Source organism: Camarhynchus parvulus, chromosome 21 (genome assembly GCF_901933205.1).
Source record: "Camarhynchus parvulus chromosome 21, STF_HiC, whole genome shotgun sequence".
NCBI lineage: Eukaryota > Metazoa > Chordata > Aves > Passeriformes > Thraupidae > Camarhynchus > Camarhynchus parvulus.
Genome location: NC_044591.1, coordinates 7,719,462 through 7,732,095, shown reverse-complemented (window position 1 = coordinate 7,732,095; position 12,634 = coordinate 7,719,462). Strand labels below are relative to the sequence as shown.

At 48.9% G+C, this 12,634-nt stretch overlaps 1 protein-coding gene across 1 annotated transcript; it reads right to left on the bottom strand.

Moving 5' to 3' along the window:
* Window positions 1-8,944: 8,944 nt before the first annotated feature.
* Window positions 8,945-12,321, bottom strand: B3GALT6 (beta-1,3-galactosyltransferase 6). Its single transcript, XM_030963783.1, has one exon. The coding sequence runs from the start codon at window positions 12,122-12,124 to the stop codon at window positions 11,108-11,110; it is 1,017 nt and encodes a 338-aa protein (XP_030819643.1). The 5' UTR covers window positions 12,125-12,321; the 3' UTR covers window positions 8,945-11,107.
* Window positions 12,322-12,634: the final 313 nt, after the last annotated feature.

Below are 12,634 nucleotides of genomic sequence, written 5' to 3'. Positions count from 1 at the left end.
ATCCATGGAAAATTCTGGTCCTGGAACTTCCAGAGATTCTGGGTCCGAATTCGGGTGGATTCGGGGGGAATTTGGAGTTTTCTGGGTGGACTTTGGGGAATTTGGAGTTTTCTGGTTCCAAATCCAGGTGGATTTGGGGAGAATTTGGAGTTTTGGGGAGTTTGGAGTTTTCCGTGTCCAAATCCAGGTGGAATTTGGATTTTCTGTGCGGATTTTGGGCAGTTTGGAGTTTTCAGTGTGGATTTGAGGCAGTTTGGAGCTCTCTGTGTCTCAATCCAGGTGAATTTTGGGACTCTGGATTCGATCCCTTTCCCTGCCCCCTGCAGGAGCCGCTCCCCGGGACAGCCCCGAGCCTCGGGAACCACACATCGGAGCAACTTTTGGGAATCTCCTCCTTTTTTCCATCATTTCCACCAAAACCCGCCAGCCTGGGCACGGAGCCAGGAATGAAATGATCCCAATTTTCTTTGGGAACGGCTCGAATTCCCTGCAGGCGCCACATCCCTGCCCGGGGGGTGGGATCCTGCTCGCCCGGCTGGGCTGGAGCCGGGATTTCCCTCTTTTCCCCCCCTTTTTTTCCCCCTCCTTTCCCCCCCTTTTTTTTTCCTCCTTTTTCCCCCTTTCCCCCCTACTTTCCTCCTCCTTTTTTCCTCCTTTTCCCTCATTTTCCCCTCCTTTTCCCCCTCCTTTTCCCCTCCTTTTTCTCTCCTTTGCTCCCCTTTTTTCTTCCTTTTCCCCTCCTTTTCCCCCTTCTTTTTTCCTCCTTTTCCCCTCTTTTCCCCTCCTTTTCCCCTCCTGTCAATCCCAGGCATTCCCAACGAGTTTTATCTCCCTGGAATTCTTTCAGTGCCTGTCTGGGAGCTTTTCACTTTTCCCAGAATTTCTTCCTGGCTCCCAGCAAAAATTCCCAATTTTTTGGGATCAAACCTGTGTACAGGGGAAAGGGATAGGGTGGGAAAAAATAAAAATCCCTCTGAAAAACCCCAGGATAAACCCCCTTTTCCAAACTTCCAGCTTTTTTTTCTCTTTGGAAAGGGAAGCTGGGGGAGAGGCTGCAAATCTTGGGAAGGATTCGGGTTTGACTCGGGCTCAAGGAATGTAAATGTGTCTGGCTCCATCCTGGCTGGAAATTCCTGCCTGGAGCCCGGGCCCAGCCTTTGTTTGCCCACCCGGGCCGGGCTGGGAGCGCTCAAACTGGGACTTGGGAGCGCTCAAACTGGGACTTGGGAGTGGTCAGAGTGGGATCTGGGAATGGTCAAACTGGAATTGGGAATGGCCAAATAACTGGGATTTGGGAGAGGTTTTGGTGCTGTGGAGGAGATTTGGGGGCAGCAGGAGGAGTTGGGGTAAAATTGTGGGGATTTCCTTTCTTTTCTTTTCCTTTTTCCTTTCCCCTTTCCCCTTTCCCCCTTTCCCTTTTCCCCTTTCCCTTTTCCCCCATCAAGCCCAAATATTCAGCACCTCAACACCTTAAAAATTAATTTTTAATTAAAAATCACCTTTCAGGGATGTTTTTTCCCTTAGGTTTTAACAATTCCCACAGCAGGGTAAGGCCGGGATGTGCTCCCAAATCTGCTCCCAAATCCCCCTGTCCTGCAGGAGTGAATCCACGCAACATCCAGGTGTGAATTCCCAAATATTGACATGCGTGTGTGCAAAATCCAGGTGTGAACTCCCAAATATTGACCTGTGTGTGTGTGTGTGTGCAAATCCCAAGTGGAAAAATTGCCCCTGGGGAAGGAGCCAGAGCTCCCAGGGAAGGAGATGAAGGGATCTGTCAAGTGGAATTCCAGGAGAAGTGGAAACTGCCAGAAATGGAGAGTCTGGAATGTGCCTAAAATAAATATTCCCTGCTGGGTGTTTATTTTGTCTGGAGGTTCCTGTTCAGGGCTGCAAATCCCTGCCTTGGGGTTCTCCAGGGAATGAAGGTGGGTTTGGGATTTGTCTGCTGCAAACCTTCCCCTCGTTCCCTCAGTCCCTGCAGGATGAGGCTGGAATTGTGCTGGGATCCTGTGGGATCACCCCTGGAACCCCAAAAGGATCCAGCTGGGATGGAATTCCAGGGTTCCTCCTCCCCTTCCGCAGGAAAGCAGCTGAGAATCATTGGAAAAGTGTCCAGGTGGGGTTTAAATCTCTGCCTTGAGATTCTCCAGGGAATCCAGGACTTGACATTGTCCTAAAGTGGATTTTGGGATTTTTCCTGCTGCAAATCTTTCCTTCATTTCCCCATTCCCTGCTGGGATGAGGCTGGAATTGTGCTGGGATGCTGTGGAATCACATCCAAGTCCAGCTGCCCCATTTGTTTTCCAGGATTCTCTGCCTGGATAAAAACTCCAAAATTCCCTCAAAAAAATCTCACTTTGGGAGCATGAATAATTGATCATTGCATTAATAATAAATCCCAATATTTGGGTTTATTCCACAAGGCTTTGAGTTTATTCTTTTTCCTTCCCACACCTTTGATTTTCCTGAAGGAATCCCTTTTTCTTTTTGGGATGTTCTGTGGGGTTTGGTTTTGTTTTGGTTTTTTTTTTTTTTTGGTGGAATTTTGGGGGTTTTAAAATATTTTCTTTCTGATTTTCAGCTCGTTGCTCAGTGCTCCCACCAGGACACATTTCCAATTTTTCCTGGATTTCCCGGATGGAATTCCAAGCTGTTTTCTCCCATCTGGAATCCAGACACCCACAGCAGATGTTCCCACTAATCAGAGCCTCCCAGATGTTCCCAGCCTTGGGATGTTTGTTTTACACAGGCAAAATCCCAAAAATTCCCCTCCAAATCCCAAATCCAAGAGGGAAACACCATCCCTGGGACTGACTGTGTATTCCTAAGGGATCTTGGAGCTTTTTCCCAACAGATCCCAGCCCCATTTCCCAGTGGATCCCAGCCCCATTTCCCAACTGTTAGGAAAATTAATCCACAAGAAACCAAAAGACTCTGTCTCCTTTTTGGACACAAACCCCTGACATTTGTGGATTGATTTTCCTCACACAATGGATCCCAGTCCCGTTTCCCATTGGATCCCAGCCCCATTTCCCAATGATCCCAGCCCCATTTCCCAACGGATCCCAGCCCCATTTCCCAATGGATCCCAGCCCCTTTTCCCAATGGATCCCAGCCCTGTTTCCCAGTGGATCCCAGCCCCATTTCCCAATGGATCCCAGCCCTGTTTCCCAGTGGATCCCAGCCCCGTTTCCCAATGGATCCCAGCCCCATTTCCCAGTGGATCCCAGCCCCATTTCCCAATGGATCCCAGCCCCTTTTCCCAATGGATCCCAGCCCCGTTTCCCAATGGATCCCAGCCCTGTTTCCCAGTGGATCCCAGCCCCGTTTCCCAATGGATCCCAGCCCTATTTCCCAATGGATCCCAGCCCTGTTTCCCAATGGATCCCAGTCCCGTTTCCCAGTGGATCCCAGCCCCATTTCCCAGTGGATCCCAGCCCCATTTCCCAACGGATCCCAGCCCCGTTTCCCAATGGATCCCAGCCCCATTTCCCAGTGGATCCCAGCCCCATTTCCCAGTGGATCCCAGTCCCGTTTCCCATTGGATCCCAGCCCCATTTCCCAATGGATCCCAGCCCTATTTCCCAATGGATCCCAGCCCCGTTTCCCAGTGGATCCCAGCCCCATTTCCCAGTGGATCCCAGCCCCGTTTCCCAGTGGATCCCAGTCCCGTTTCCCATTGGATCCCAGCCCCATTTCCCAATGGATCCCAGCCCTATTTCCCAATGGATCCCAGCCCCGTTTCCCAGTGGATCCCAGTCCCATTTCCCAATGGATCCCAGCCCCATTTCCCAGTGGATCCCAGCCCCGTTTCCCAGTGGATCCCAGCCCCATTTCCAGCTCTGGGCAGGCTCCAGTTGCAGGAGCCCCTGCGATCCCAGCCCCACGAGGGCCCAGGGCGATCCCTGCTCCCGCTCCCGGTTCCCTGGCACTGCTGAGCCGCCCCGGGATGCAATTCCCGCTGCCAGCGCGGCGCGGGCTGCGCGGAGCCCCGCTGGAGCGGCGTCTGCCGCTTTAATTCCCTAATAACAGCTCTGCCCTCCAGCCAGGCTGGAGCCATCGCCCGCAGCAGCCGCTGGCATGAAAAACCCCTCTGTGTCTGCGACACTGGGGCCTTTGATGGAGCAGCCCGGGACGGTTTCAGCAGCGGGGATTAAATATCCCAAATATCCCAATTAGTGCAGTTCACAATTAGTGACAATTAGCTGGTCCCTCTCCAACATTCCCCAAGTCCTTACAGGAGGAGGAGGGAGGCAGCAGCAGGAGGATGCTGCAGAGATTGTTTCGGGGATGATGAGGATAAATGTGAGGTGAAATCCACTTCCCAGCCAGAACCCCCCATGTCGGTGTGATGGAAAAATGGAATTTTGGGATTCTGGCTTGCAAACAGCAAAGGAGAAGAGGCTGGAGCTGCATAAATTTGCCCAGCAAAATTCTTTATATTTATTTTATATTATATTATATTATATTATATTATATTATATTATATTATATTATATTATATTATATTATATTATATTATATTATATTATATTATATTATATTATATTATATATCGTATTATATCTTATCTTCTTATCTTAATAGTTACAAAGAATTCATTAATTTGTATTCTATATCCTGCCCAAGCCCCAAACACAGGATTTTCCCTCTGAATTCCCACTTCTTTGTGGGAATGAGAGGAAAAAAGCTCTGACAGGGAGTTTTGAGCCCCAAAATGTGCAAGGGGAAGCACAGGAATGTTAAAATTCTCCCCAGTTCTGGCTGGAAATCCAGGTGGGTTCATGGCTGTGCTCTTGAGGGTCCCAATCCCTGCTAAATTTGGGAATCTATGGTTGGAAAAGCCCTTTAGGATCCTCAAAACCACCTGGGTGCTGGTGTTCCCCAGGGCAACTACAATAAAAATCTCCTTTCCCTGGATTGTTCTGGATTTGCCCAGAAAAATGAAAAAATAGGGAAAAAATTCCTATTTCCATTTAACCTGGGTCCCCCATTCACAACCAGGGCAGGATGTGAATTCCCAGCACTGCTGGGTGATCCTAAGAACCCCTTAAGGATCATTTCATCCCAATTTCTATCCTGAATTTTGTATTTTCCTTGCCTTCCCAGAGAGGGGAACGGGCAAAGCTGTGGAAAAATTTGGATTTAAAGCGTTAAAAAAGGAGAGGGGGAAAAAAACCCCAAAAATTCCTGGCTTTTAAATCAACCTCAGCGTTGCTGCTGCAGTTGTTTACAGCCGCTGTTCCAGCCCATTTCACGGACCAAAGCCAAGGGAAATGAGCTGTTTGATGTCTGCAAAGGCATGGAAAAGCCATGGAAAAGCTCCCATGGAAAGGGAAGTGCTGGGATAAACACTCCCTGATTGCGGGGAAGGGCTGCGGGGAACCAGGAATCATCCAAGGAATGGGCGCATTTTCCTGGAATTTTCATCCCCATGGGGAATATCTTGAGCTGGGAGGATCCACGGGATCACCAGTTCCCATCCTGTTCCTGCAGGACATCCCCAAATCCTACATTTTGTCCAAACAGGGAAGGAGCTGCGTGTACCCCTCCAGGGAAATCGGGGATCATTCAGGGAATGGAGGCACTAGGACACCCAGAATCATGGAATTAGGGAATAGCCTGAGCTTGGGAATCAATCCCTCTCCGAATTTTCTAATCCGGGTTTATTTTCTCTCCATCCAGGTGACGCCTGAGGTCCCATCTGCAGCCACCGCCAGGATCAGGAGATGCTGACTCCGCTCAGGAATTCCTTTTCCCGCCTCCTGCCCCGGGCTCTGGGTATTCCCTGCCTCCTTCCCGGCAGGAATTGCAGGTTTTTAAATTCCCTCTTGGAATTAAAAAAGTCGTTTTCCTCCTTAATTCCTCCTTTTCCCCCTCAGTCCTTCCCCTGCGGTGCCCCCAAGAAAAACCAGGCCAGGCTGGTCCCGCTGTCCCACACCTTGCAATATTTATGGATTTCCTTGGAGACAGAGCTCTTCGGGAGCCTGCAGCTCAGGTTTTGGGATTTATTTCGGTGTCTCCAGCCCTGCCGTCTGAGCCTGAAAATAGCAACTGAGGCTGATCTTATCAGCAGCTCTCGGAGACTCCAATTATCTCCTCCCGGGGCTCCGCAGAAATCGGATCCTGGTTATTGTTTTCTTATCCCACTCCCTGTCCTCAGAAACCTCCCAGCCACAGCCCTGGAGCTTTCCAGGAGCCAGGCTGGAATTTCATAAAGTGGGAGGTAAGCAGAATTCCCGAAATCCAGCCAGGCCTGCACCCCAAAGCCTTTGGGATCGGTGCCGGAGGGGAACGATTTCCTCCTAATGTTCTGAGGGAGAAACTGAGGCAAAAATTCCATTTTATCATCTCTTCCCACCCAATTCCTTTGGAATTATGGATCCACAGCACCAGGCTGGGATTAGATTGGATATTTGGGAATATTTCCTCACTGAAAGGGTGCACAACCACAGGAATGGGCTGCCCAGGGAAGCGGTGGAGTCCCCATCCCTGGAAGTGTCCCAAAAACCTGTGGGTCACCATCCCAAAAACCTGTGGATCCCCATCCCAAAAGCCCCTGGATGTGGCACTTGGGGACGTGGTTTAGTGGTGGATGCTTGGATTTGTATCTTGGAAGGTTTTTCCTGGATTTTTAATTCCAAGACTCCAAGGAGCAGCTGAGTCACCCCCATCCCACAAAAACCCCAAAATTTCCTCCTAGCCAGGAATTCCTATGGAATTAAAGGGAATGATAAGGAAAAGCAGGATAATTCAAATTTTTCCAAGTTGTTATGCACAGCACCTCAAATTGGGAAAATCCTGAAGATTCTCACGGTGTTTTTCACAGCGGGATTTGGGAAGGGACAGCAGGATCTGCAGAGCTCTGGACTCTGAGGAGCTGCAAATCCCAGCAGGGAAAAAGTCACCCAGGAAACTGCAAAAAAACTCCAAAATGATTCCCAGTCTGGGATTTCAGTTTAGCAAAGCCATGGATTCACCCTGGATCCAGCCCAGCACATTCCCAAGGGGGAGCAGGACACTCATTTTTGTGGCATCAGGGCATGGAAAGAAGGAGAAATAATTACCCAAGATAAAATCAGAAGGATTGGCCCCAAATTCCAGCTCCTAGCACCTCAAGCATCAGGATTTTGGCAGATCCAGATCCAGAGTCCTGGCTCGAGTCCTTCCCTAAAATCAACACCTAAAGTAAATATTTGGAATTGTCCTGGCCAGCAGCAGCTCGGGATAAATGTTTTTTCCAGTGGTTTGTGCTGTGATGATTCCAAGCCCTCTGGCACCGCCCCAAATCCATCGATCACCGTCGGCAACGACGATGTTTTCCTTTCCTCCAAAAATCAGAATTATTCCTTTTCCAGCCTTTTCTGTTCCTCGTGGATCTTGCGCTTTGTGGGAGCTGCCCCACTTGGCCAGAGCTGGAGAGTGGAAAATAAACAGGGCTGACATTCCTGGGATTTTGGCTGTCAAGGGAAGCAGGAAATGATGGGGACCACCAGAAAGTGGGAATTGTGGTTTTCCACCAGGAGATGTTCCTTCCCAACTTCCTGGGCACTCCTTGGCACCTCCAGAGCTCTTTGGATCTGTGGGATCATGGATTCCTGAGTTTTCTTCAAAACTTGGAGCAGTGTCCAGATTTTTCCATGTTTTTCCACTTTTTCCCACCTTTTTCCATGTTTTTCCATGTTTTCCATGAGGAGATGTTCCTCAAATAAAAGAGAATTCTAATTTTCCCCTTAATTCCAGCATCTAATCCAGGTGAATCTTCCTGTTGAAAAGAGGAATCGGCTCCCAATCCCACAAAGTCCCCTGGGAAGCTCCTGGAGTGTGAGTAAATTTTTAATAATTTTTAATAAGAATTTTTAATTTAAATCAGGGTTTTTAATCATCCCAAAAATTGGAGCAGGGGCCACACATGGGCAGGTTTGGGAATTTTGGAAAATGAAATTTCCCAGCTCAAATCCATGGAATTTTCAGCTGAGGAAACCCCAAAAATTCCTGATTAAAAGGGGACACAGGGACTGGGATTTTGGGTTGAGTTGTTCCTTAAAAAAATCCAGGAATGGTTTTCATTATTTTAATGAAATTTCAATAATTGTATTAATTTTCCTGTATTTTAGGGACTTTTTCAAAGGTTTCTCTTTAGGTTTGCTCATCAATGGATTCCATGGAAAAACACGGTGGCTCCATCCTCAATAATTCCATGTTTTAATTGGAAAACTCCTTTCCCTTTTCCCCCAATTATTTTTTGTTAAAATCGGAGCCCACCACCCGATTTTAGTCACAAACATCTGGTTTTAAACAGTTAAATTCCTTTTTTTTTAAGGAATTCACACTTCCAAAGGCTTGGAGTGACATCTAGCGACTGCCTGGGACAGGCAGGAAAATCTGGGAACAAATTCCAAAAGGATCCCTTTGCTCCAACAGCAAAACCCGTTATCCCAAATTATTTATGGGCAAAAATCCGTTTATTTTCATTTTTGAGGGAAGTTTGAGTTGTTTGTTTGAGGGTGGAATGTTTGAAATTTGGAGGAAAAGTGATTTTAAAAATATTGGAATGCTGAGGATTAAAGATTCCAAGGAAATCAAGGGGGGGGTGAAATTTCTTTTAAAATAATTTGGCCTCATCCTCACCTGGTTTTGCTTCCCAGGTGGAATTTTCCACAGAAAATAAAGGGGAAAGGTGGATAAAACAATGGGAAAATTGATGTTATTCTGGGAATAAATGGATTTATTTGGTATTTTCCTGAGAAAAAAGGGCCAGATGGATAAAATAATAGAAAAAATTTATGTTTTGATGGGAATAAATTGATTTATTTGTAATTTTCCAGGGAAAAAAAGGCTGAGCGGGATAAAATAATGAGAAAATAGAGGTTATGACGGGGATAAATGGATTTATTTGTAATTTTCCTGGGAAAAAAGGGTAAAGGTGGATAAAATAACGGGAAAATGGATGTTATTCTGGGAATAAATTGATTTATTTGTATTTTTTTCTGGGAAAATAAAGAGAATACACTGGCAAGAATGATAAATAAATATAATTATAAATAAATATTCACATTACAGGTAATTTATCACGACACAGACAACACTGATGAACCTCAAATGGCAAATGGATGTTTAAAAAACTGGAAGTTGCTGACATCTTGGAAAGTTCCTGCTTTGGAACAGGATATTTGGGGAAAAATACTCCTTGGTAATCCCTATGCATGCATTATAATAATAATTATTAGAATAATAATTATAATAATTGAGCTCAACATAATTGAGGTTTTGCAGAATTTTAGTTTTGTTTTAGGAAAAAAAGCCTTGAAAATTAAAAAAAAAAATCTTCTGAAGATTTTTGATCTTCAGTAATTAATTAATTAAAAGAAGAATAACAAAAAAAAAATAAAATTCCAATGTAGCTGATCCCTTTGGTATTCCTAATTCCTAAAATTCCTGATTTTGCTAAGCAAAAAGAAAGAGAAATTGGCACTTGTTTTATTTTCAATTTTTCTGTGCCATTTGTCTCTTCCAGCCAGAGTTGGGCAGGAGGGAATGGAACGGGAATGAAAGTGCAGAGTGCAACAAACACACACACAAAAAAAAACCCTCACCAAAACGACGTTTAAAAAATGAAATTTTACATTTCCAAAGTAAAAACTGCTCACACTGCAGGAGCTGCAGCTGGCACAGGGCACTGGGGAAACTCTGGAGCAGCTGCCCCTGGAAAAGGCTGGAATTCCAGGTTTGGAGTTAAAGAAATCCTGTCTGAGGCCTGAGCTCTGTTTTGGTGTAGGCAGGACTGAGGGGAAAAGCCCAAATTTTGGACGTGTCACTGATAATTAATTCAATTTTAGCTCCTCTGCAAGGAATTTTTGGAGAGGAGGAGGGAATTCCCCCAGCTTGGAGCACCTGAATGTGATTTTTTAGTGTGCTGAAAAGAGAAATAAAAGTTCTCCAAATTCAATTTTTGGGGTGGGGGGAACCTTTTTCTCTTGACTGCACAAATTTCACTTTTATACCTTAAATCCCCACCCTTGGGCAAATGGTTTTTGAACTCCTACTGATCAATTTTTGCTCATTTGTATTAAAAATAAACCTAAATTTGGAGCAGCCAGGGAGTTCTTGAGTGAGTGTTGGAGGGAAATAAGCTCAAAACAACACCTGGAGGCTTTGCAAAGCCAAAAAATCTTCTCCCAAAATAAGAATAAATTTAATTTCTGCCAAAATTCAGCCACCTCCCTTTGGAGCAGCCAGGTGATTTATGTACATTGCCTTTCAGAGAGCAAAACAAGACAAATGAGCAAACGGAATGATTCCATTCTCTGCTCTCCCTGCAGCTATCCCAGGAAAAGCTGATCCCTGCTCCCACCCTCTGGAATAATCTGCTCCCAATTTGGGCTCTTCCCTCCTTGCCAAGCTGGCATTTCCTTGCCAAGGAATAAACAGCAGCCTCCTTTTAGTCTTATCAGCATCAAAACTTAGCATGACCTTTAGTAAATCAACCTCAGAATCTGTTCCAACTTTTCATTCCAGTTCTCTCCCCCCTTTTCTCTACTTTTTGTGTTTTGACATCTTTTATTTGCCTTTAATCCTGGCATTTGACCTCTTGCTCTGCTTTCTGGCACTTGTTTTATTTTATTTTTTAAGCATCTTTAACCATGCCACGTCAGCAGCTCTCAGGGAGTGTCAGGGTGACAGAGTGAGTCGTGCAAAATCTTTTTCAGAGTAATTAACCCTGACTCCAATTAACTGCTCTTCCCTAAATCCAGCCAGGCCTGCACCCCAAAGCCTTTGGGATCGGTGCCTGAGGGGAATCATTTGTTCCCAATTTTCCGAGGGAGAAACCAAGGCAATAATTCCATTTTATCAGCTCTTCCCGCTCAGTTCAGCTGGAATTATGGATCCATAGCACCGGGCTGGGATTTGGGAAGTCTGTCCTTGGATATGGAGTGGGAGATTCCAGGCTTCTGCTCTTCCCGAAATCCAGCCAGGCCTGCATCCCAAAGCCTTGGGCCCAATGTTCTGAGGGAGAAACTGAGGCAAGAATTCCATTTTAATGGGATTCTCCCCGCGTAACAGCAACCAGAGTCCACCATCCTGAGCCTTCTTCCCGAGGCGTTCAGGGGATGCCGTCCTTCCTCTGGCAGCACTGCGAGGGAGGCACTCCCCAGTCGTACATGTAGGAAAGCCTGAGTTTCACCTCCTCCTTACAGAGCTTCCCTTCCTTGGCCAGCGTCTGGTGCTTCTCCAGCATGTCCTCGATGCTCTGCTTGTGAGTCACGATGTATTTGTTGCTGCAGCCGCGCGATTTGTACTCGGTGTCGAAGCGGGGGTCGTGCACTCTCTTCACGTCGATGGGCGCCAGCCACACGCCCAGGGACACGTCCTCGCTCTGCCACAGGTTCAGGTAGTCCCTGCTGAGGCGCAGGTAGCGCACCAGGTCGGCGGAGATCACGTAGCCGCCGCCCAGCGCGTAGGGCAGGTAATAATCGCACAGCAGCCAGGCGCTCTCCTTCCACTTCCCCCCGGATTTCACCCGCCCGCGGCCCGAGAAGAAGCCCCAGTAGAGGCGCCGCGGCTCCTTGGCCCTCAGCTCCTCCACCAGCACGTCCAAGCGCACGAAGGTGTCGTCGTCCGCCTTGAGGGCGAACTGGAAGTCCAGGTGCGCGTCCAGCCACACGTAGGTGGCCAGCACCTTGGCCGTGAGGTTCTCGTAGGAGTCGCGCAGCTCGGGCAGCAGCAGCAGGTCGCGGTGGCGGCTCTGCTCCAGCTCCAGGCTCCGCAGCTCCTCGGCGCTCAGCCCCGCCGTGCCCACCACGAAGCGGCTCCAGACGTGGCCGTGAGGCGCCTGCCGCGCCGCCGCCATCCAGGTGCTGCGGATGATGCTGCGCCGCTCGCTGTACTTGGGGCCGCTCATCACCACCACGGCCACGAAGGCGCTGCCCTCAGGGCCGGCCGGGGGCGCGGCGCGGGCCCCCCGGCCGGGCTGGCTGTGCGGGAGCGCGGGGGGCGCGGGCAGCGGGCGCAGCCCCTCGGAGGTGCACTTGGCGAGATAGAGCAGGACGGCGGCGCAGAGCGAGAGCCCGCCGAGCCCCAGCGCGGTGCGGTGCCGGCTCAGCCGCCGCAGCGCCTTCATGGCCGCGGGGCCCCTCACGGCCGGCGCCGCCGCCACGCCCGCCCCGTTTAGGCGGGAACGGCGGTACGGCCACCGGGAGGGGACAAGCTTTCTGCGGGAGCGCTCACCGAGCGCCGCTGCCGCACTGCGGTGGTTTCATGGCTCTCCCGCGCTTTCCGCCTTCTCCTCGGGGAAGCGGCGGTTCCGTCCCTGCTCCTGCCGCGGCTCCGGCGCTTCTCGCACCGGGGCAAGGGGCGGGCAGAAGGACGGAGGCCGCCGCGCCTGACGCGCTGGCCGCCATCTTTGAGTAGGGCATGTGAGGCCGAGGAGGAGCCATCTTGGGTTTGGGCAGTGCGCCTTGGCCGCGCCTTGTTCATGGAATCACGGAATAGTAAAAGATTGGGATGGGCTCAAAACCCATTCAGTGCCACCCCCTGCCATGGGCAGGGACACCTTCCACTATCCCAGCTTGCTCCAAGCCTCAGTGTCCAACCTGGCATTGAGCAATTCCACGGATGGGCAGGGGTTTGC

Coding starts and splice junctions, on each gene's coding strand:
- B3GALT6 (XM_030963783.1), bottom strand. CDS start 12,124: ATGAAGGCGCTGCGGCGGCTGAGCCGGCACCGCACCGCGCTGGGGCTC.